Below are 24,970 nucleotides of genomic sequence, written 5' to 3'. Positions count from 1 at the left end.
TGGTTGTTTATAATTGTCCAGATGAAATGTTATTTTACATAGATTTAATTATTACTAAATTATGGGAAGCATGGTGGCCAATCCTTGGGGGGGGGGGGGCACTTCCAAATAAATGGACAGGGGTACTCATGGTACATTTTAGGGGTTAAAAAGGTGGTTTTGGTAGCTCTCAGGGTGTTCAGCCTCAAAAGATCTACATTGGAAACTTTGGAGGTACCTTTCAGGTATAGAGCTGAAAAAATATAACAGGAGATTTTTTACAAACAACTTTACAAGTGGAAAGTATTCCTTGCAATTGTCTTTATTGCCATTAAAATTTATGAAACTATCAGTTAATATGTTATTTTGTCTTTGGTACCTCTTAGAAGCAAAAAAATTTCAAGTTACGCCCACAAACATGATCTTGGTACCTCCTGGGGGTTCTTTTCAAAATTTCCAACCAGCACCCCTTTCCTTTTTATATGGGAGTCACCCCCCCCCCTCCCAGAGCCAAATATGGGCAGGTTCAAGGTTCAAGCTGCAGCCAGCGTCATTGTGTGGTGTTTGATAAGACACTTTATTCTCACATGTCCCCATCCCTGGTGATAATGTTGGTGAGTAACCTGTGATGAACTAGCATCACATCCAGAGGGGAGTAGCAATACTCCTAGGCTCCCCATGTACAGAACACGTTGTAAAAACGTTGAAAGCTATAAGCTGCTGGGACGTAAAAGGCTTTATGTTACTTATATGTGTATTACTGAATAATCATTTTTGTTTTAAATGTGGGAAAGAGAACTATTAATGCTACTCGTACGAACTTGTTTTTACAGGAACTTGTAGGTCCGATGGCCCCTCCTGCAGAGAGAAAGGATTTTGAGAAAGATCTTGAACAATGCCAGGAATCACACAAGAAGGCAGTAAGCAAATAAACTAAGGAGGCCTAAGTGTAATTTAATTGTGCAAATATATTTAGTATAATTATGATGATGATGATGATGATGATGATGATGATGATGATGTTGGCTGTGTTCTTTTAGACACAGACAAACACTGAGTTGTTGAAGGTATTCCAGGAGCACAAACATAACTTGGACTTGTTAACAGGACCTTCTGAAGGACTGATAGCTGCTTTACCATCTCTAAACATTATAGACAGTAAGTTCATCATCAGCTTTCAGTACAAATTCCATGCTATGTGCTTTGCTGTCCGGAATTACTCTGTAAAGAGAATTTTGTTTTGCCTCTATGTGATGGGCTTGATTGAGACATGTATGCTTAGAGAGGGAATAGTTGTGCATGTACATCTTATTGGACTTTCTTCCCTATTTAGGTGTATGTACTGTTTTGTTTTTTGGGTTTGTTTATAAAATAAATTTGTACTATTTTCATTTCAGCTCCCATTGATGATGGAGCAGTTCAACGTCTTAGAGATCTCATTGTAAGTTTTGCTATCAACCTATGTATTCCCATTTGCCCCTCATGAGGTATAGTGCTTCCACCATAGCTCTGGATCGGACTTTGATGCTTACAAGATTTCATTTTAATCTCACCCCACATCTTCCCGGTGCTCTCCAGCTCTTTCATCACTTTTCATCTTTCCCATTAGGTTAATAAGAGTCCTCACCCCTCTTGCATTAAGGCAGCAGCTTACCTTAAGTTCCCAAACTGCATCTAGTTCCCATTAAGGACTCAAATCAATATAATTCTCCTTGAGCTGCAGATGCAAATGAAAATTTTATCGTTTGTATATATCAAGTTACGAGTCTGTTATTTGCTAGTATACAGTTCACTGAAAAGTCAGCATTTTGTGATTCCAGTCTAAGGTGGACCTAATGAAATCCCAGAGGAAACAGTTTGAAGCAGAGTTACGGAAGCAGGTAAACAGCCTGTTAGCGTCTTCAGTCAGCAAGTAAAGATAGAGGTTTCCGAGTGTGCTGAGCTCTGAGCTCCGCAGTCTGTAACATTGGCTTAGCATGCATGTATTTGACTTATGCCGCTAACCCCTCGAGGAAATAGGGCTGGAAACAAGATCCCTCAGTTGTCAAGTTTCTGCCACACTCTTCCTTTCATTTCCATTTCCATAATCAGACCTTTTTTGAAATGAGGAACTAGTTTAATGCAAAACGCAGCCTCGAGAGTGAGGGTTTTGCCACTGGGTTTCCTTCCCTTAGGTATTATACCCCATTATTTGAAGGGGCGTGATACTCAGTTGCTTGGTTACAGTGAAACTTTGGGTGCTTTCCCTTTGAGCAAAAGTTCCTGTTTGAATTCCTTAAGCAAATTGAACAGGAGCTTCTGGAATTTTAAGAAAGGAGGATAACCATTCCAGTTATGCATCTGCACTGAACTTGTCGAAAATTCCATACCACAATTTTCTGTTCCATTATATTTTGCATATACAGGCAAAAACTAACGATAGACAAATCCGACGTTTCGGCGGCATCTTGGCGCCATTGTCAAGGGAAACTAGTTAAATATGCGATTTCAAGAGTAACAAAGAGTTCAGAGTTTCTAATTTGCATAAGTTAGACAAAGACTTCAGCGCGAACTGAGTCTGATTGTACATTTAAACACGGTCGTAATTGTTTAATGAGTAACATCTCATTATTGAGACAATCAAACTTGTTGTGGCATTTTTTCAACACGCTAAAACAATTGCGAAGGTCATCCGGAATCCTGCCTGCGTGTCTATTATCATAGTGATTGCGTATTGACGAGGTCTTGCTTCTATGTCCATCAACGCGTACGAACAGATGGCCACGGGTGTAACCGACATAACCAGCATCGCACTGGTCACACTTGAAGTTATACACAACGCATTGTTGATCAATGAGCTGAGGCTTAGGTTCGCTTGTTGGGAACTCCTGGGCAATCTTGCGGCTCGTAAACACCGGTTGAACACTAGTCTGCAGCTTCGTTGTGTATAACTTCAAGTGTGACCAGTGCGATGCTGGTTATGTCGGTTACACCCATGGCCATCTGTTCGATTTGTCTATCGTTAGTTTTTGCCTGTATATGTTTATCTAAATCATTGTTGATTCATTATATTTTGCTATCAGAATTTCTTGGATTTTCTTGTAAATTCAATCTCTACATCATTTGCCCCTGTTTCAAACGTTTTTCGGTGGAATGGAAAGCTCCATGTTTTTCCAAGGGTTGTGACAAGGAGGTTTTACGTTGAACTTGATGGGAGAGCCTATATCCTGGTGGGCATTCATCAGCTTTTATAGGGTTTACCTGTGGACCTCAGCCCACCCCTCCCGTCCCTGCCTGTGTGTACAGATTCCATCTCCTTCCTTTGGGTAAGACTGCTTGTCCATTACCAGTACTTTGTCCAGTTTCCTTTCCACTTTGTTTATATCCAGTACTCTCGCAGTTGGTGGAGATGCATAGTTACAGTGAGGTATGCAACACAGGTTTCCACCTTGCTAGAACTTGGATCCGGACTCCTAGGTTTTGAGTGTCGTGCTAAGCATTTCCACATGAATAATTATAAATTAAAATACCATTCTTGACTGCAATAGCGTGTAAGTTACTTGCCAAATGCATGTTTTTTTTTTCCTTTTTGGAAAACCAACCAGCGTATACACCTATGTTAATTTTACTGTACATTGTTATTTGTTCGTTCAGTTGGCAGATGATGACATCACACAACTACTTGTGACAAGGGAAGACGGAAACAAGATGGTAATAATTATAATAATTATCAGCTGCTTCTCAACACTAGGCTTCTGGTTATGCTTATTTTTATTTTTAGCAAGTGTTTGTTTGTGTGTATTTTTTGTGTAAGTGTTTTGTGGCCACTTAAGTAACAGATGCAGCAAAATCGTGTACAATACTGTTACAACCACATAACCTGCAAAGGTGATATCAGTAATGATTATGAGACAGTTTGGAAGTGCATAGGCGAACACTTTTCACAGGAAGTTGACTTTCGAATAGACCTTTAAAAATTCAAGCAAAGTTAACTCATTGCAAAGCATGACTGTAATCCGAACTTGTTTCTGGTTACCAGTTTCAGGTGCAAAAACGTTTCAAATGTAAAGTCAGACTTCAGACGTTTGTTAGTAATCACATAACATTTGCTAGCCACCTAGATCATGTTTTTGTCCAACATGTTCACACTTTAGTGGCAGCGGAATGCAGTAGATAATAGGGACGACGCCTGGTAAAAAATATATATATTTATTTTCCTTTGAATGTCGCAATTGTGTAGATCTGTATAAGTCGTATATCGGTCTAAAAACTGGCTAAGGCTTAATGTGTAACGACAGCATTCAATTCCAAAAGAAGATGCAAAAAAAGGCGTTGCAGTTCACATTCAAATACGGAGAACTTGGTCATTTCACGTTATTTTGTAGACGACGGTTAAAAAATGTGTCACGATTAAACACGCACGTGCTGAGCCATTTTTCTACTTATTAAACCTTTTGTTTGGTGACGTTCTCGTTGATGTTTCCGTCGTGGTTTGCTTAAGCTCCCTAATGTTACATGTAAAACGAGCATGACGTATTTTACAGTTAGTATAATCCTTGCAGATTGTATTTGTTCTTGGGAATGCTCGGGTTACTTTTGCCAATGTTATTTCTCACATGATTATCTGTCAGGTTTTCTTTGAAGAGCAGCTGAAGAAACATGATGGCACATGTGCCCTGATTCAAGCCAACCTGGATGCTCAGCCTAAAATTTTAAAGTGAGCCCGAATTGTGTTCCTATCGATCTTGTTATGATGGCAAACTGTCATGTCAGTCCTTGTTGTGAGGATTTTTATCTTGCTTTACGGGTGCAAGCTTAAATGAGAGTACAATCTTATTTTTCCCAGAGCTCTGACTGAAGCAAATGCCAAATACGCACCAACAAGGCAGGCAGTGAAAGAAACAGCTCAAAGGTAACAACAGATTCTCCTTTCAATTTAAACAATTTGCTTTGGAGAATGTGGTCCTCGGTAAACACCACTGACCGTTCCTAGAGTATCAGTACCTCCATTTCTGTGACTTGGCTGCTTGAGGCAGTAGTGCCCGAGTTTATTGCGGTTTCAATAGAATCTACTAACAATCCTGCCTGTTCCACTATACAGAAACTTAGTCCATTTCAGGTGACCCCCGTGCTCTTGGCTAATACCCCTTCACCCATTTATAGACCTTAGTGGAGACAGGAAGTGCCTTGCCCAGGAGCACAACACCATGACATGATGGAGGTTTATTCTATTTTTACCTGTGCTCAGTCAGCGTTTCTTCTTGCAGGCGAGATGATGCAGTAAAGTCATTTGTTTTGTCCCATGATACATTTTTGGAACTGAAAGAAAAGCTGAGGTAATGAATTATCACAAATTGTTCTTAGCAAAACTATGTAATTTTACTGCATCTTTCAATAACTTACAAACCCAGAAGTTTAATGGCTGTTACGGCTGTGTTTTTCCCTGCCTTTAATCATAATCATGACGACATTAAATGAAGCTTTGAAAAAATAAACAAGCAAAATAGATCAAAATCTACCAATCACAATCCAGAAACGCCACTTTTGGACCTGTTAAAGTGGTGACTAACTGCAGCAAAAAAGGAACCATTGCTTGAGTAGAGTTCACTTGTTATTGAAGAGCGCAGTAACTTGAACAACAGAAATGGAAAGTTGTGTTTGAGAAGGAAAATAATTATACCGCGTACAATAGCATTTCAAGTTGACACCAGATGGGAAAATTCATCAGGGTGCAGCTGTTCTTGCTTTTAGGCTTTTGTGCCCTTTTATGTTTTGAGCCAATCCAACTTCTTGAGAAGTTTGTCTAGTGTGATCGTCCGGGTGAGGATAGTTCCGAAAAGAACCGGTTGTTGGTGACTGACGTTTCGACAACCTGAGCGGAAGTCATCTTGTGAGTCGAACGAAAAGTGTTTGTTAGTGAAAGTCTGATCCTTTGAAACTGATTGGTCAGTTTAGACATGATGATATTTGCTGTAAGACTCGTATAAAGTTCGTTGACAGTTATTTTTCGGTTCCAGCCGGCACCTTACAAACGACCGATTCACGGCATTAGCAAAGCCAACAGACGGACTAGCAGTAGACGGATCGAAACTTACTGGAATGAACTTCTGCTCAGGTTGTCGAGATGTCAGTCACCAATAACAGTTCTTTTTAGAACAATCCTCACCCAGACGATCACACTACAGTGAAACCTGTATTACACTGACACCCTTGGGACACTCACTAGTATCCGCTTAATACAGGGTGTCCGCGCCAACCAGGTTCTAATATATGTTTTGCAATAATAGTTGATTATAGCACAATGTCCAGTCAGTCAATACATCAATCTGGAATAGTCTACTTAGCTTTAAAACGACGTCACTGGACAATAAAGGAGTCTGCGCTGAGCTTTCAGTAAAAAGCCCTTGACGTGTGCGCTTATTGCAGGTTTTGTCATGTTTTGTGCAAAAAATGGTTTAATATCGGTGTCCGCATCCGCTTAACAGAGGTATCCGCTGATTGCAGGTTTATTTTTAATTACAGTAAATGTGGGAAGAAAATTCAGGGACTCAAGCTGGTATCCACTTAAAAGAGGGTGTCCGCTTAATACAGGTTTCACTGTATACGAACTACTGATACACGTGGGTTCAAATCATTTACTATCTTACTTTCTTGAGAGCCGCAATCTTTTAAAGGTTGTCCGACATCCTACTTTACGCTGATTATGGCGCCATTTGCTACCTGCGTTGAGTTTCCGTTCTCCGAGTGCGATTTTAAACCTCAAGGATCTTTCACCACTGATTCTAGATTTGACACGTGTTTTCTTTTTGCTTGGAATAGCCGTGGACTGCGGTTCTACCAGGGCCTGGAGAAGACTGTTTTGAAATTAGAAGAGAAGCTCAAAGAATTCTATGAAACTCGAAAGAAAGAAATGGCTAAAATCGAGGAAAAGGAGAAAAAGGCCAAAGGTGATCAACAAATAAACATTGTGCAGTATTTTTGCGAGTCTTATTTTTGTCCTGCGGAACAACTCTGTATGTGAATACATGTTCTGTGTATACCATTTCTGTGATTGATTATCTGAAACGATAACCCTTTTAACAATGGCGACCTATGTAAGTAGCAAGTATAGTATAAGCTACAACCTTGTAAACATCAAAGGAAATTACTTTGCCGCTTTGTCTCCCAAATTTGACACTTTTGAGAAAGTATGTGACGACTATAATTTAGGCAATGGATACTGTGTATTTTACACATTTCGTTCACTCTTCGTTTCAACGTATTACGTCTACCAAGTGACGGTCTGACAATGCAGTGTTGAAACAAAGTAGCGTAATGATTCAGTTTCGCGCCAGGGACATACATCTGAATGTGGTTAAACGCTGTAATGAAAACCAACGTATGCTTTACTCAAGAACTGTGCCAATAGGAGCTCTGATAGCCATAATATTAAATATTACGTTCAGATGTGAAAGCAGACTTGTAAATCATTCGTCTAAATAGTACACCCTATGTCAATGTCTAGAATGGTGCTTTTGTTGTGGGGCCTTTATTGGAAGAGGGTGCTTATTGGAAAAAGGGTGCTAAATCGAATCATTACAGTATGTCTAGTTTTCATTTTAAGCATAATCTTCAAATTTATGATTAAATGATACTCTTGTAAATTTAAGTGATGTACTGTCCTTATTCCAGAGAAAGCCAAACCACCACCTGCTCGTCCCGATGCAGCCAAACCAGATCACCTTGTTCATCCACCAGCATCTAGTGTGCCAGGCCCCCCACCAAGTCAGTATCCTGGAGGATTAATGATACGTAACCCTGGCGTAAGGCCAGGAACTCCCAATCCTACACCACAAGGGGTTCCTCTTCACCCAAGGATCCCTGGTGGAGCAATCCCTCCAGGTACATTTCCAGGAGCAACTTCCCCGCTTTCAACTGATGGAAGATTTTACCCGTCTGTTGCACCTGGAGGTCCTATGAGGCCACCTGTTCCATCTGGTGACCCAAGATTACCAGCTCCAGAGCATGTTCCTGGTGAGTTATCCAGGACTCTTTCTGATTCTGGACCTCAGTACAACTTTCCAGATCAAAGGATCCCTCAGCCACCTACTTCACAAGCCGCTGGACCTACTGTGCATCCATCCATGCAGCCACGTCATGCAGTTCCATTCACGCAAGTTGGTCCAAGGGGTTCTGTGCCTGCTGAGCGTCTAATTCATTCAACACCAAGGATGTCATATCCTGTACCTGTCAGACCTTCCTTCCCACCAGTGAGTCAACCAGGATTTCAGCCTGGTCTTCCAGGAGGCCCCCTCCAAATACCACGACCACCTCAACCTCATTTTGCAGCTGGTCAAGTGTCAGGCCCAAATGCTGTTCAAGGATTACCATCATATGATCAAGCTAAACTCATTTCTGGATCCCCACAGTTGAGCAGAACCCAGCAGCCACCCACTCAAGCTCAACAAAACTGGCCACACGGACAAAATCCTGCCACGTCCCAGCAGGCGTTTACTCCTCAACAACAGTATCAGTCTCCAAGAGGACCGCATCCAACATCCCAACCACAGTATCCCAGCCAGGCTGGGTCACCCCAAGGGTTCCAGCAGCCAACTCCACTGAGTTCAATGTCACAAACTCCTCAATCTGTACCAAGTCAACCTTCACGGAACTGGCGAAGCCAGCCGTTCCAGTTTCCCAGGCTAGCTCAACAACCCATGCGTCCTCCACAAAATTTACAACCTCAACAACCTTTGCAGCCTCAGCAATCTCGTCATCCACAGCAGCCATTGCAACCTCAGCAACCTGTGCATCCTCAGCAGCCGTTACAGCCTCAGCAAACTCTGCATCCACATCAACCATTACAGCCTCAACAACCTCTGCTTCCTCAGCAGCTGCTGCAACCTCAGCAACCTCAGCAACCTCTGCGTCCTCAGGAGCCATTGCATCTTCAGGAACCTCTGCATCCTCAACAACCGTTGCAGCCTCAGAAAGCTCTGCGTCCTCAGCAGCCATCAGTGCTTCAGCAACCCATGCAGCCTCAACAACCATTGCAATCCCAGCAACTGTTGCAACCTCAGCAACAGTTTCAACAACCACAGCAACTGTACCAGGGACAACAACAACCACCACCAACACATTCCCAGCAACAGTACCGCCAGTCTTCACCAAGCCAAACACTACTTCAACAGCCCCTTCAGCCTCAAAATTTGCCACCAGCAAGGCCGCAGATGCAGCATCCACTCCAGCCTCAATCACAATCTCAACCACCACGAACTTCCCAACAAACTTCTCAGTTTCAACAACAACAACAACAACATCAGGGCCAACAATTATCACAGCCTCCACGGCAATTTCAGCAGTCCATGCAACAGTTACAACAGCCACCACAGCATCAGCAACAGTTCCCCAAACAACAACAGAACAAGGATTCCTTACAACAGCCGCATCAGTTTCAACCAACTCTTCAAGGGCAAAGTCAGTCCCCTCAATTGCCTCCTCAACAGCAACAATTTCAGTCACCATTACAGCCCCAACAGAATTTCCAGCAACCAGTACAACCTCTTCAACCGCAGAAGCCTCAGACACATTCACAATATTTGCAACCTTTTCAACCTAATCAGTCTCGACAACCAATACAGGAACAAAAGTTTTCAAAAGATGTACTTCCACAGCAATCACCTTACCCGGGGCAGCAAATGTCGCAGAATTTACAAACATCTCAAGCACCAGTGAAGCCTCCTCAAAGTCAGTCTCAGATTAGTCAGTCTCAGATTAGTCAGTTGTCGGGAGCATCGTGGCAGCAACAATTGTCTGACCACCCATCAGAGGTATCCAGACCAGGCTATCATCCTCAACAATCTCATACAGGTTATAGTCCTGGTCAACGGCCACTTCACGCCAGTAGTCAGTCAGTCCAACTTGACTATCCCTTTCAAGGAGACAAACAACGTTCACAGATTACTCAATCACAACCAACACCACCTAAAGAAAGTCTTCCCTCTCAACCGTCTGGTCTGCAGAGTCCTGGAGGACTTCCTCCTCAACAGAACACTTTTCCTGCTTCCTCAGGAAGCTGGCCCTACGTGCAAGTATCGCAGCCCTTACCATCAACTCGTGCTCCCTTAAGTAGCCAGTCATTACCACATCAAGATGGAAAAGAACAACAACACGTTTTTGGAGGGAAGCAAGTTCAAGGTCCTCAGCAAGCTCAGCCTTACAAGCAAACGCAGGTAGATCAGATATGGACACCAACACAAACAAACCAAAACCCTCCCCAAGAACAGTCTCGTCGAGAACAGGCGATTTATCCAACAGGCATTACTCGACAGGATTCAACTGATTATAAAAACAAAAGTCAATACCCAGAGCAAAGAAGAGGTCAAGTTTCCTCTTACCCTCCCTACAGTACTGGTGTCAGTGACCCCCCGCCATCCCCATCAGCTAGCCAACCGTACACGTTTAGTCAGGGGTCTGCTCCCTCAGCACCTCCTCTGGTTCAAGGAGTCAGACCCAGCCCAACAAGCGTACCATCGTCTGCTTATGCCACTAGTTATTCCGTATCTGTAGCTCAGGCACAGCTCAATCAACAGCAGCAGATGCAGCAGCTTCAAACGCAGATGCTTCTTCAGCAGCAGCAGCTTATTTTGCAGCAGCAGGAGCTGCTAAGGCATCAGCAACAACAGCAGCAGCATGACTCAGATCAGGGTCACCTTGCTCAATTGGTCCAGCAGGTGTTGCAACAGCAAACAAAATTGGCTGAGATGGAGCAAAAGCTGAAGGACAAAGAGGAACATGAGAGCCATGAGCAACACCATGAGAAGGCTCAACCAAAGGAGGATCAAATGGATCCTCGGCCTACCACAGTCAACAAAGAGGTAGCTGAAAAAGACCTTAATTCGGTATTACCTCAAAGTTCCAGCACTTTTAGTACCTCGTGGGATAGTGGATTTTCAGATCATTCTCATGGCAAGCTTGACATGGAGCAGGTCTTTGGTGACTTGACCAAGAAACAATTAAATGAAATTTCTGAGAAAGGAAAACATACTGATGGGAATGTTCATGGCTCTAAGCTTGCTGGCCATTCAGATCCTGATGCGCCAAAACACTCGGAAAAAGAATTAGTTGGAGATCAAAGTATGATAGCAAAGGGGGAATCTGGAGAGAGAAAAGAGGGGGAAAGTGGATCTCATGAGGTAGAAGACAACGTAGAGAGTGAATCTTCCAGCAACACAGAACAGAAATTAGAACCTAACACTGCTGTTGAGTTGTCATCTTCAAGTGAAAGCAAACCAGACGTAAAACTTCATGAAAAAGAACATTCTGCGGAGGAGGACAAAGAGAAACGCAGACTTCAAGAAGTTGAGGAACAGATCCAAAAGATCAAAGAACTTCAAAAGAACGCTGCACCTCCTCTTCCTCCCAAGACAAAGTACTTGTACGAGCCGGGGAAAATGCCGGAAATGGGTCAGCTGCCCATCAAGCCTCCTGATACAACGACAGCTGTAGACCCAAACAAGCCCTCTTTACATCGCCAGTGTGGTCATTACTATGAGACACAGAAGTCGAGCATTGGCCAGGATGAGAACAATGAGTGTCTGAGTGAAGAAGAATACATTCAGAGATTGTCTCGCTCTGTGGAGACGTTTGATGCTCTTGTTGTGAGCTTGGAACAGAAACGTGAAAATACACCCTACAATGGATTCATTCATGAGTGGAAGGTAGGTAATCTTTAAAGCGGCGCATGATCCTTTCAAAATTTGATATTTGATATCAGAGTAATTAATGATTAATTATGTGTAAACTCGTGAAAATGTTGCAGCAGGCGTGGTGACCTAGTGGTTAGCGCGCTGGATTCCGGGTTGAGCGATTTGGCTTCGAATCATTGCGTTGTATCCTTGGGCAAGACACCTTACTCTCACAGTGCCTCTCTACACCCAGGTGTATAACAGGGTACCGGGAATTTAATGCTGTGGATAACCTTGCGAAGGACTAGCATCACATCCAGGGGGGAATAGAAATTCTGCTAGTTGATTAATCCTACAGAAAACGAGATAAACTCCGGCAGTATGGAGCAAGCAAACTTTGAATTGCCTTTACTCGCGAAAGTGTTTGGATATTTGGCAGATTTGCTTCTACCTTCCCTTTCACTGTTGTGTACTTCTAGTAGCTTTAGTCAGACTTGTGTCAAACACAATGAACTTTGCTTTCATTTGTGTTATATGTTGAATATTTGAAGTAAATGATAAAAACAATATTTGACTTGTTAAAAAACAATTGTACTTATTGGTTGATCGTTTCCTTCTCTTCGTATCGTGTATAGGTACTAGAGAGAATGCAGGAAAGTGATTCTGCCGTCTTCTCCACTCAGGCAGCCACTCTCAACCCATCTAAGAACAGATACAGAGACATCTTACCTTGTTAGTATTGCAATAGTTTTCTTTGTAAAGTCGTGATTAAAGTCATGGTTTGATGGCTTGGTGCATGTGCAAGCTATATCGGTAGCTTATTCGGTTCCACTGTGGAAAAAAAACGACAGTAAGCTAGCGAATAGAAAACTTATGAAGGGCCCGTGCTATTGCTGATTGGACAATAAGATCATGAACTCTGAAGTACATTTACGACGATGTGGAGAAAAGCAGTACAGGGCAGTAATTATTTAACTATTTGTTGTGTTCTTGGGCAAGACACTTAACTCTCACGGTGCCTCTCTCCACCTAGGAGTATAAATGGGTACCGACGAATTGTTGGGGAAACCTAACAAATTGCGAGGGAGTGACCTGCGATGGACTAGCATTCCGTCCAGGGGGAGTAGAAATACTCCTAGCCGCTTCATGCTACAGAAACCGGGATAAGCTCTGGCAGCTATGAGCCAGTCGGCTCCAAGGCTTCACTTTTTTACTTATTTTCTTCTACAGGGGACCACACAAGGGTGACACTAAATACAAAGGAGGGGGGAGACTACATCAATGCTAACGTCATCAAGGTAAGAATAGCCCGCTCAAGTCATTGGAAAGAACTTTCTTTCAGTATTGTATTGGGTGGCGCTTTTCCACTAACTGTTGAGACTAATGTTTATATAGTAAAAAGGACGTGTGTGCCAGCTACACAGTCTGGCAGAAATTCACGCACTGTGTCGTGATTAGGAAAAGACTACGGTAGCTTAAAATACCTTGCAATTTTGCAGACAAAATCTACCTTAAACCCTGAAGTTTTGCTACTTTTTTAAGCTACCCTCTGCGAAATAACTTTCAAATATAAATTTCATGAACAACTTTATGATGATGGACTTTTTATATTTCTATTTTCGTTGCATAAGCGTCTGTAAGATGGTCCCGATACCACTGGATTTTGGTTAATTAGATTTATCAGACAAAATCTCACTGGATTGAAATAGTGAGGGGCTCAGACATAGAGTGATATTGACCAGTTAAACTGTTTCTCTTTACAGAACGTGACACCTCTGTCTCCAGATTACATTCTTACCCAGGGCCCCATCGCTGCTACACTGGGAGACTTTTGGTTGATGGTCTGGGAACGAAAATCTCCTGTCATTGTGATGCTCACTAAAGAAGTAGAAGGAAATCGCGTAAGTACAATAAAGTCCGGTAGAGATTTAATCGTTAGATCATTTCTTTTTGGTAAAAAACAAAAAAGAAAACAGGACTTCCTGGAAACATGTATAGCAATGTTTAGGAAACTCGTACACTGTGTTTAAATAAGGGAACTGATATCCATACATGTACATGGTGCAGTAAAACATCTTATTCGTTATAACTAAAGAACTGAAGATGATATATAGAGGGTGATGTAGGAATTGTAGACTGTTATATGAGGATGAAACTGCTCCCATTTCTAGCTCTCTTGTTAACAATCACATGGAAAGCTAACGACGATGTCTATTTAGTCCAAAACTTCAGAGCTTTCGAAACGGGGGGTAGCGGTACGAAAATTTCCTGGGAAAGTTTACGGAAAATCCAAAAAAATTGTTGAATTTCCTGAACGCGAACCCATCAACCGAAAATTCCGGAAATTCCTGGAGCAAGATCACACGAAACGGAAATTCTGGATAAGAAATTTTCAAAACTTTCGGTATACCTCACGAGGTATATCCTCTTCTCCGGAAAATTCAGGTCCATTTTCAACGGGAAATTTCCAGAAATTAAGACTGGAATTTTGAAGTCTGTTATGTTATGTGTAAGCACAAGAAGTATTTGTCTTCGAACGATTTGCCACAACTTTGAATTAAGAGCAGCATACCTTGAGTTAAAATTACAACTGTACTGTTGTACTGGTGCTGTGCCTTACTGTGACCGAGTTTAGCACGGCATATGTACGAGGCTGTGAACCAAGGATCATTATTAAGAAGGAATCCACAAGTTCGAGTGACAAGTGGAAAAACTTTGTACCAAGATTATTTACATCGTATTGCAAACTTCTGTACGACTGTTTTAAATATATTCTCAAAAGAAAGCATTTCTAACAACACCAAATCTTGAAAACAAATTTTGAAGTTCATATGAAACACTTGAAAGTATTGATGAAATGACAGTGATAATGTAATTTCACCTGTGTTTGCATAATTTCTCTGAACTTTGAAATTTATTTTCTCGACTTCGTATGGGAAATTGTTTTTGTTGTTATTTCAGGCAATTATATATAGCTTTAGCTTTTCGAAAATTCAAAAAGGACTTTGACGTACTTAGCAATATTCTGGTACAAGATTTTTGTCCACTACAAACTGAAATTGTTCGATTTTCTATTGGATTTGGTCTTAGTAATGTGTTGTGTCGTATTTTAGCTTAAGTGCCATCAGTACTGGCCCATTGATGAAGGTCACACAGTTGTCTATGGAGCAATCAGAGTCCATATGAGAAGCTTGACTCACTGCCAGGCCTGGATCGAACGTATTATGCACGTGCAACATGCTGAGGTGGAGTGACGTATTTATGTCTACACTAAACAAGATCTAAATGTAGATCGTAACAAACATTAGTCTTCTGATTTTCAACGAGTGCTGTTGTAAAACGTTTATGTTTCTATTACCAGTTAATTTTCTTACAAATCACTCATTGTTTCTATATGAAGTGTTTTGCAACAAGCTTTAGCTTGATACGAAGGCAAAGAGTATTAGTTACTGTTTTGTCTTACTGAATTTAGGGTGGTTTCTGTCCACCTTCATCACAGCTATTTATGTGCTTTTGAGTTTGTAATTTTTAGAGTTCAACGTATTGCGATCTGAGTCAGTTGCTTTCCAGTGTATTTCTTGTTATAAGGTGAAGAGGGAAGGGGTTGTTCATGTTGAGACGCCATTGTTTCCACTTTCCCTGCTGCATTTGTTGCTTTGTTTGCTTGTTCTTTGTACTGTTTATTCCATACCATGTTAAATGCAGATATTCAGAAACTGGGAGGGAAGCCATTGTTTGTTTGTTTTAAATTTTACATCATGAGTTGTTAGAACAGTTTGTTACCTTCATATACAGGTACATGTCTAAACAACCTAATAATCTTTTTTCTTTCTTTGCAATTTTAGAGTGATGAAGTGCTTGTAGTGACACACTTGCAATTTATTGGTTGGCCTGATCAGTAAGTCACGTGATTTCTTGGCTATAAAGCACGTATCTAAGCAGATGTGTTTTTTTTTTCTCATTCTGGTTATTTAACATCTTTGTTTTCTTTCTTGCAGTGGAGTTCCTCATTCACCCTCAGACCTGCTGACATTTTTGTCAGAGGTGCATAATCATCACAAGGAAAAGGACCCTCACGCTGAGAGGCCCCTTGTGGTGCACTGCAGGTAAAAGCACGTGTGTGATAGTTTGAGGCAAACCTTTAGAATATACCACCTTCTTTTTGTCTCATGAATGTTTTTACGTTTTCAAAGTGCTCCTAACCCGCTAAAACGAATCAACTTGTTATTCGAAGCAGTTGGGCGAAAGAAATTTTTGAATTTGGTTGAATCCTCGATTTTCTATTTCCTCAAGGCGCCCTCAAGCACTGCTGTAGATGGTAATTTCGTCACCTTAACACAAGACTCCCACCCGTGTTTATAGCCCGTTTACGGTATTGGAGTATTTGGGTATTAGGGCATTAGGGTATAGGAATAGTGGAGTATTAGGGCATTAGATTATTAGGGTATTAGGGTATAGGGTTAGGGTATTACGGTATGGGAGTACAGCATTGGGGTATTACAGTATTAAGGTATAGGGGTATTACGGTACAGGAGTATTAGGGTATTAGGGTGTTACGGTAGTTCTTTGTATCTTTGTATCTTTGTATCTTTCCCCCTTGAAGCAAGGTTTCTTACATGTTACTATGGTTAGCAGCCACGTTCCAATCTAGTGGACCTGAGTTAGATTCCGGGATTCTTCGGGGTTTTTTCCGTTTGTGTTTTTAAGCCACTGATCTTTTTGTTTTCTTGTTCAACCCTTTTTTTGGTGAAGGACATCCACTAGTAGCAACATATACTTATTTCAAGCTTGGATCCGATAAGAACACGGTTTTTGACGTTACGTGACCTTGCTGTTTCGCATAATCGACCTCAAATTGCATCCGATGGTTTAGATTTTGTGCATTTGTAATTCATAATAAAAAACCTCGATTACTCTGAAGATCTTTTGCAGCTACCTTGCGAGCAGAGGCGCTTCGATTTTATTCGCAACCTATTCGCTTTCGATCTAGCGGCGCTGAGTCGCGTAAAGCAGGCTACGCTTTCTTCTTCAGGCGGGAAGAAAAATATGTTAGGTAAGGGGATGAGAAGTTTACATGGTAGAGTGGCTCAATCGAGAATGAGTAAATCCATCGGAGCAATGCAGCTCATGTAGTGGAGGTTTGCCAGTTCTTGTAGTTCATTGTTATAAAAAGTATAGCCAGAAGTCAATGTGGTAACTCGTATAACTAGATTGACCCGTAAGCCACACATGTCAATCATCATCCACTGGGAAATCGACGGGTTTGCTCATAGAGCACTTTGATTAATTGTATCTGTAACGAAATTCTCGAACGTGATTGGTTCTCCGCGCGCCTATTTGTCACGTAATCGTCGCGGGATCACGTGGGTGTCCAATTACAGGTATCCAATTTAAATTTTTTATAACTGGATACCTGTATTGGATACCTGTATACCTGGATACCCACGTGATTCGGAATGTTTCTTACAGTTTTCAAAACTTATGAAAAGCGCTACAGACGTTTTCGCTCAAAAGAAGTTCTCGAAAGACATTTTCAATTCCGAAATTTGTTATAGATACGACTGATTAGTAACTGGACCTCGTGTCGTTTTGAAAATACTCCCGTAATTACTCCCAGAATTGTCCTCCACTCGCTCCAATTACTTTTACTGATTTGCATTTTATTTAATTTAGAATAAGTTTGAATTTTGTTGTTTCCCACATCAAGAAGATTACATGTTTAATATGTTAATAGGTTTTTCAGTAATAACATATACATTGCTGGTTTATTTTCTCACTGGTGTAAGAAATTCCAGTAGCGTATGCCAGCCCTCTTTTTCCAATGTTCTCAAACCAGTTCTCCCTCAAGGCTTGCCTAGCTCAACTGATGGACTTCTCTTCTTTAGTATCGGCCTTTATTTCGCCACACAGCAAATATATTTGCAAATATATTTGCAAATATATTTGCAAATATCAATCCATAAGGAAAGAAAGCCCAGGGAAGCCAATAAGGCTTACGTAAAGGATTATCTTTTGAGATATCTTGTGTCGTGTTTCAGTGCTGGTGTTGGTCGTGCAGGAACCTTCTGTGTTATTTACAGTGCAATCCGTGAACTTAGCGGCACAGGAAATATTGGTAAGGATACAACCATGCTGAATAACAGCTACCTGTTGTCTTTTGTTACTGTTTTCCAGTGTTTTCCCAATTGGCATTTTCATACGAGGGATTGTCAACTCTTTAAGGTTGTGGGTGTCACGTTGTGTTATCTGCACTTGTCACCTACTCTTCGTCAGATGATCATGTTGTTCTTTATTTTTCATTTCAGTGAACGTTCCTAAACTTGTCAGAACCTTTAGGAAGCACCGCAAGTTTACAGTACAGAAAAAGGTATATTGATATTTTTTCTTTCATTCTTTTTTCTTTTTTCCCTTTTTTTTTTGTCAACTTTTACTGGTTCGTCGTCCTCTTGTTTTTCAGGAGCAGTATGAATTCTGTTACCGAGCGATTCTGTTTTACGCAAACCAGTTTATCCAGTTAGGTAAGAACTCGTTACTGGTCTCTGATCATACATCATCACAAGACATGCTAGTTATGCAAAGCTATCCAGCGGTATACCATTGAATATCCCACGGGTCACTTGTATTTTCTCGGTATACACACGAGCTGTAACTATTTTATACCATCCATGCCATAGAAAATACAGTGGCCAAACACAATCAATGCGACGTACGCGCAGCGCATGATGGGAAGAGTGGATGTAATATTTCCTATATTTTGATTGGCTGTATTTTCTATGACATGGTATAACTTGTCACCAAGAATGTCTGACAGTCATTATGATTTTTGTCGTGGGACGACTGGAAACGAGACAGTGGCTACAGCCCTTCTCAGTCTTTGAGACAACGTAGGTGTACTGTCTTTTACACGGTCAAAAGATTAGAAATTTCGACCTAAACGAACAAACAAGCTCACCTATTTTGTTTATCTACGTACATCTGATTCGCACCTACGAATTAGGGTTTGAATTTCAAAGTTTGTAGTGTATTGTACAACGTTAAATACGTTTCAATAGACTACGAGTAGTCCTTCTTTTGCTTGGTCCTTGTGCATGACGCGAAACAAAAACTGCCAGAAAAGAATGGCCGTTCGAAATCCTTCGCGCGGCCACTTTTTCTCGCATTTTTTTTAAGGTCACGTTCGACGGACTAAGCGAAAGAGGGACTACTCGTGCCATACAAATGTTTCTCGTGATAAAAATGGAATGTTCCTAATCAGACAGGTGCTCGTTAGTCTGTCATCTTAATTTGTTTGAAGTTTTTGTTAAGCTATGATTCTCTTTATAGAGAAAACTGCTATTGCGTTCAAGAAATCAAAGGCGGCATCAGCTGCCAAGCTTGACGACATCAATGCTTCGTCATCGATAACGTCACTTAACGGCAGTGGTCAGCGGAAACCGGACGAAGTCAGCTTTTTGGGAGAAATTTCTGATGAGGAGAGCTCTGACAGCGACAGTGAATTTGACAAGGTGGAAGAGGACGACGTAACTGAAAGAAAAAATCTCCAAAGTTCCGGGTCAGGTGCACGTAATGCCGAGATTGGCGAAAGTGAAAATAATAACACAGATAAGGAAAGCTCGGAGCTGAAAGCGTCATCAAACGTGATTGAAAATTCATCTAGCACTGATAAAGATACTATGGACACTCCTGAAGAGTCGTCAATTATCGAGAAAAGCGAGGGAAAGAACGAACTACAAGATCTATCTCAATTGACAAGTGATTCTGTCGGCGCTGATAAGAACTCGCCGGTCGCTTGTGATGCGTCGTCGGGTAACACAGATCTTTCAGCTGTTATTGACGACGGTGATGGAATGATTGTAGTGCAAGATTCATCACAATTAAGTAATCATTCTGTCGACCCTGAGAAAGGAAAGTCTGGCGTTGATGAATCGCCAGCAAGTGGTACAGATCTTTCAGCGATGGCGGATAAAAGTGGAGGAAACATGTCAGTGGAGGATGATTCATCCGCGAAAAGAGAGGATTGCAGCAGTGGTGAAAAAAGCTGTGTTCAAGATAATGCTCATGAATTTGTGGAGGGTAGCTTAGGAGGGGAAGTAACTGTTGCAGATGGATGCAAGGATAAGGAAGTCAACGTTGAAGAAACCAAGACGGAATGTTGTTCCGAGCAAAAAGAAATGGACGGAACAGTAGAAGAGACAAAACGGGAGAATGTAAATGAAAGAAATGAAAAAGAACAGGCAAATGTTCAAGCATCGGTTTGTAGAAATGACAAACAGTATGCTGAAAGCGATTTATCAGTTGAGACAAATAATTCACAAGAGCAGTCAGAAGAAGAGCTGCCTAGAGAACAAGGAAACGGAAAGGATCAAACAATCTCACCTTATGAAATGGAGAAACAGAAAGAAAATGAAGTGCAAGTTCACGGAGAAAGCCGACAAGACGAGAACAGCAAAGAACAGAGGAGAGAGGAGACACGTGAACAGCAGAATAGTAAGAATACAGAACTGAATTATGAACAAGATAGTGCAAATGAACCTGCAAGTGTTACAAAAGGCAGCGAAGATGAACTTCAAGCAATTGAAAACGAAAACGAAGTAAAAGGACAAGCAGCGACAGGAACAGACAGCCAGGTTGAAAGTACGCAAGACAGTGACAACATGCCAACAAACGAAACTTAGCTCGAATGGAATATAAATTCTTCCTCTCAAATGAAGTCTCTCTTAGCTTTCGTTTTTAAAGGAGAAGGAAGAAAATTCTGAGGTGATCCAATAGATGCACCTTTAAACATATTTAATGTTTTTGTGAATGCTTTTGTAAGAACGGAGTTTGTTGGGGACTGGTAACTATAGTTTTAAACAGTCTATGTGTTGGCAAATCCTCGTTGAGGTTGGGTGGCTTTCCGTTCTGTAATGTCGGTATTCCGAAAGAAAAACGCATTTTTCTATCCAGCTGATTAAAAACGTCATGTGACGTTCACCACTGAGACACAAAATGTGTTTTACCGCGTGTGTGGCTGGTGGACTGGGCTTCGCTTAAATGACTCACGATGCACTGTGCTATTACCAGTCCTCTCAGGCTCCGTTTAGTGATAGATACATTGTTAAAATTATTTCAAGACAAGCAATGCGCTAAAAAAGGTTTCGACCAAAATAAATTTTCTTTTTTTATTATAAGTGGACATTCGAAGCTTTTTCGCAAACAAGGAAAGCGTATAAAAGCAGATAGGAGAGCCGTCAGATTCAAGGTTGATACAGTACATTTGACCAAGACTAACGGTTGACAGCCTTTTCATGTGATGAAGTGGCCAAGCCGCTTTAGCAAAGCAAATGACTGAATTGAATTGTATATAATGGATACTAACAAGAGCACCTCTATTTTAATCGGAAATCTCTATAGTAACTTATAGTGGAACTTGTAGTTTTGTTGAACCTCGAATCCCCAGACTATTTGTAAAAATTTCCGTTTAGTATTTATATAAGAATAACTGTCTTTTTCATGACTAAGCTGATCTTAATTAGTAAACCTGGAGTAATTCAGGCTCCTCTCTCTGTATTTAGTGATTTGGATGAGACGGAGGGTGTGTTTACTTAAAACTGCATGATTCTACGAAAGTGCTTAGTTCAGGAAACACGTTTCATCGCTGGAATATATTTGTATTTTTTAAGACGATCCGAGAATCCCATTAGAATCACGGGAACAAGTTCCTGATTCTTATTCTGAAATGTAGCTAATAGCACGAGCACTCAAAGTTGCCGAAGCGAAAGATCACGTCATGTTGCTAAGAAACAAAGGCTGGGAAGCCGTCTTAAATTTTCTGCCCTCTGACTTATCGAAATGAACAAAGACGCATTGCAGGCCTACATTTTTGTAATACCAGGCCTACATTTTTGTAAGCGCTGTGGCCTCATTAGGCCTGTTAATTGAAAAATACAAAATAGTAAAGCATTGGTGTGTTAGAACGCACAGGCCACGTACCTGGCCTAACACTGAGACGTCGGTACAAAGGTTATTTTGGCAATAAAAAAATTACTGAGTTGTATCATGTTCTTGGACGTACTCTTACACTTTTACTCTCGCAGTGCTGGCGATTTGTTGAAGTGAAGTTGGCTTAAAAGGGAATTAAACCCATATTAAAGCAGCTTAAAAGTCTTAGTGTCTTGAACAGGGTTCGCAAGAGTCATGGAAATCCTGGAAAGTCATGGAGTTCCAATATTGTTTACGTTTATGTGCTTACATTTTTGACGTATGGCAGGTCACATAGCATGTCGAAAAATGTCGCCTGTGCACGTAACATTGAAAGCAGGTGTAAGTAAACTTTAAAAGTGAGCATATACCTACCGTAAAGGTCAACTTTAAAAAATGTAAAAGTAGTGTAAAGCTGCATAAATTTGACAAGTTTACGTCAGCCTTACGTAGCAGTAAAGTTTTCTTTTCATACTGTGGGGCCTGTTGTCAGCTCACTGCCTCACCAAGCAAGTGAAGTACACGAAGCAAATAAATGTCATGTTCAGACTCGGTGCAGACATGCATACATACACACGTACATGAACTAGCTTTGCTTTGGACTGAAAACTAGCACAATGATGCTAGTATCTGCGAAAAAAAAAACAAACACATAATTTATATTTAAAAAATTAAAACCTGGTAAATTGTTTCACTTTCTGCTTGAAAACGGTGCATTCATTACGGCATCAGCCCATGACGAGCACATCAAGCTCGCCGTATTCCGTGTCCCGTCACTTTATCAACTCTAAGAACAGCTCGATCGAGAGATGTGACTCTAGCTTCTCAAGTGCAGTCCAAAGTCTTTGGTGCATTATCACTAGACAGAGCTCGAGGGCAGCCCTAAAACATGGAAACCGGAAACCGGAATCAGGAATCCACAAATCAAAGAAAACAAGTTCTTCAAATACGTGAAAATTACTTTGTATAGGTTTTGCCTGTAAACATTAATAGGCCAGGTTACAAGGACCTCACTTAAACTTTTTGAAACAAGAATTCCCGGTCTGTCGAAATTTGTACAACCATTCTATTATTTCTAGTCAGCTCTATGATTATGAGAATCTAAATAATGTGCGTCGTAATTTGATTCTAAGCACCCTGAGAGCGTCAAAAATAAGCTTGCTGGTAATTGCCATTGGGTGTCTGGAAAACCCGAATAGCGAATAGCGAATAGTCCCGAATAGTGCGAATAGTCTCGAATAGTGCGGATAGTGGCGAACAGTCGCGAAAAGTGGCGAATAGTGACGAATGGTCGTCAATAGTCACCGCCTTAGGTCTAATATCCTTGCGTTAATCAATTATCCAAACAAGCAACAGAATTTCAGTGAATTTATTACCTTTCCTTCTCCGGACTCGGGCTCGGGCTGTCCATCGCCGACATTAAGAAAAGAGAAAACACAAGGATAACCTAATAAAGACGTATTTACGCTTTTGGAGTGGTTAAAACAGAAGAAATTACGTTTAGAAACGCCTTTTGTCCTGATAAGCGTCTGTGCTTTTTAGCTGGAAAATCCCGTCCTACGTTGCTGCGAGGTTGACTGCGAGATACTGGGTACCTTATTTGCTACGATTTGCCACTATTTGCCACTATTCGAGACTGTGCGCCACTATTCGCACTATTCGAGACTATTCGTACTATTCGCTATTCGGGACTATTCGCTGTTCGCTATTCGCGGCTATTCGCTATTCGCTATTCGGGTTTTCCAGACACCCATTGCCATTTCGTTTAATGAGTGATCTGCAATTTACCGGAGGTATAAATTTGGCGCCTATGTCTAGTAGATACTGAACAAGATAGCAAGTGTCAGGGTCTTCATCAGTGGCAGCTACCTGGACATTGATGGTCACGCCCCCCACTTTCGATGTCCAAAGGCTAACCTGGCAGGTCTAAATAATTTTGTTTTTCCCAAAAGATACGAGACTAATTTCAGATCAACACTATTTCCACACTGATGCTGTTAGAAATCACCACTACTTATTCGTGTCGGCTATCGTATTAAAACAATTTATAGAAATGTTGCACACTTACTTCCGTCTGCTTCTCGCTAGCGAACGGATAGGACCATATGTTCTTATTAAAAGATGCTGAAAGACTGCCAGAAACTCACCGCAATAGCTTCTTGTTATTGTGCTATTCCCCAGTCTTTTCAGAGCAATTTGATCTAGACGAGAACCGCGCTCTCACCAGGGCCGGGTTGAACAAAAGATGGGTAACTTAGTCTGCGAGCAGGCTCTCGTGTTTGGGCCGAGGGGGCGTGCGGCGAAGCCGCGAGAAGACACTCGCTCATATACCAAAGCAAAAAGCAAGAAAGCAGCGCTTGAGTGGGAAACCCAGACACTAGAGCCTGCTCTCAGGCTATGAGTAACTCTATCCACCCGAAAAATCACTAACCCTGACTGGATAGTGATTGACCCAATGGATAGCTTTATCCAGCTTTTGAACAACCGGGTCAGATGTATAGCTAGGGTTTGTTCAATTTTGTTGAAGGCAAGTTTTGTAACATTCGGTCCTAACAGTTTGTCCTTATCAGGGATGGCTGAGGGTATTTTGAATTGGGGGGGGGGGGGGCTTACAAGGGGGTCTGCAGATATTTATACAATTATTATTTTATGTATTTTTTACTTGAAATTGGGGGGCTAAAGCCCCCCCCCTAGCCCCCACCCTCCGACGTCCCTGCTCATCTTGTCTCACAGACATAGTGATTCGAGTGTTTATGCGTTTATTCGAGGGCGGCGTTTATACCACGGCGGCGTTTATTTACAATCCACTTTATTTCCTGGAAACAATAGCATGGCAAGAGCATTGAAAGAGCATTGAGGTATACTCACTTCGAGCTGAAAAACATTGTTATCAATGAAAGCAAATTTTCTAAGCTTGTTTAGGCTGAACTACCGTATATTGTTCTCCTGTTTTGATCATATTCCTTTGAGGTTCGAATGTACTGATATAAAAACATTGTTGCAATCTAGGAAAATACATTTTTTAGGCTTGCTCGAAACTTGATTATTACCGCATTTGCTTTTTGAGTTTATTATTCGATGATGCGGCATTTATTCAAGGGCGGCGTTTATTAATATTTCCGCTCTAAAATGCGGTGTTTATGCGAGGGTGGCGTTTAATCGCGTAAATAGTGTACACACAAAATCAAAGGTACCTGGTATGAGCAGGATGAACCGAAGCCCACTATTGTATCCGCAGAATGCACTGTTGCCATTGTCAACTTCTCCTCGTCCCATATCGTTAAAGTACACGACTTTTGCCGCTGTTATTCCAATCCCGTGATCGACACGTGAACATTTTGATCCCCTCCACCAATCATCATCAAGGAAACATCCCACTCAACATC

At 41.4% G+C, this 24,970-nt stretch overlaps 1 protein-coding gene across 2 annotated transcripts in view; it reads left to right on the top strand.

Annotated features, from left to right (window-relative positions):
* The window catches only part of LOC110060683 (uncharacterized), a 38,062-nt gene extending 16,397 nt beyond the window's left edge, over positions 1–21,665 (top strand). For both annotated transcript variants that reach the window (XM_020767469.2, XM_089288411.1), the window contains 20 exons: positions 813–899; positions 1,020–1,137; positions 1,377–1,420; positions 1,800–1,859; positions 3,613–3,669; positions 4,590–4,675; positions 4,805–4,870; positions 5,226–5,294; positions 6,778–6,905; positions 7,630–11,657; positions 12,260–12,356; positions 12,855–12,922; positions 13,388–13,525; positions 14,738–14,869; positions 15,470–15,522; positions 15,623–15,730; positions 17,663–17,739; positions 17,930–17,991; positions 18,082–18,142; positions 18,948–21,665. In XM_020767469.2, the coding sequence (XP_020623128.2) occupies positions 813–899; positions 1,020–1,137; positions 1,377–1,420; positions 1,800–1,859; positions 3,613–3,669; positions 4,590–4,675; positions 4,805–4,870; positions 5,226–5,294; positions 6,778–6,905; positions 7,630–11,657; positions 12,260–12,356; positions 12,855–12,922; positions 13,388–13,525; positions 14,738–14,869; positions 15,470–15,522; positions 15,623–15,730; positions 17,663–17,739; positions 17,930–17,991; positions 18,082–18,142; positions 18,948–20,299 (6,891 nt within the window). In that variant the 3' untranslated portion in view covers positions 20,300–21,665. The remainder of the gene's footprint in view (positions 1–812; positions 900–1,019; positions 1,138–1,376; positions 1,421–1,799; positions 1,860–3,612; positions 3,670–4,589; positions 4,676–4,804; positions 4,871–5,225; positions 5,295–6,777; positions 6,906–7,629; positions 11,658–12,259; positions 12,357–12,854; positions 12,923–13,387; positions 13,526–14,737; positions 14,870–15,469; positions 15,523–15,622; positions 15,731–17,662; positions 17,740–17,929; positions 17,992–18,081; positions 18,143–18,947) is intronic.
* The last annotated feature ends 3,305 nt before the right edge of the window (positions 21,666–24,970 follow it).

Source organism: Orbicella faveolata, unplaced genomic scaffold (genome assembly GCF_042242905.1).
Source record: "Orbicella faveolata isolate gen_17 unplaced genomic scaffold, um_ofav_v1 contig_15, whole genome shotgun sequence".
NCBI lineage: Eukaryota > Metazoa > Cnidaria > Anthozoa > Scleractinia > Merulinidae > Orbicella > Orbicella faveolata.
The sequence above is the reverse complement of the archived record's forward strand: the minus strand, read 5'-3'. Positions and strand labels throughout refer to the sequence as shown.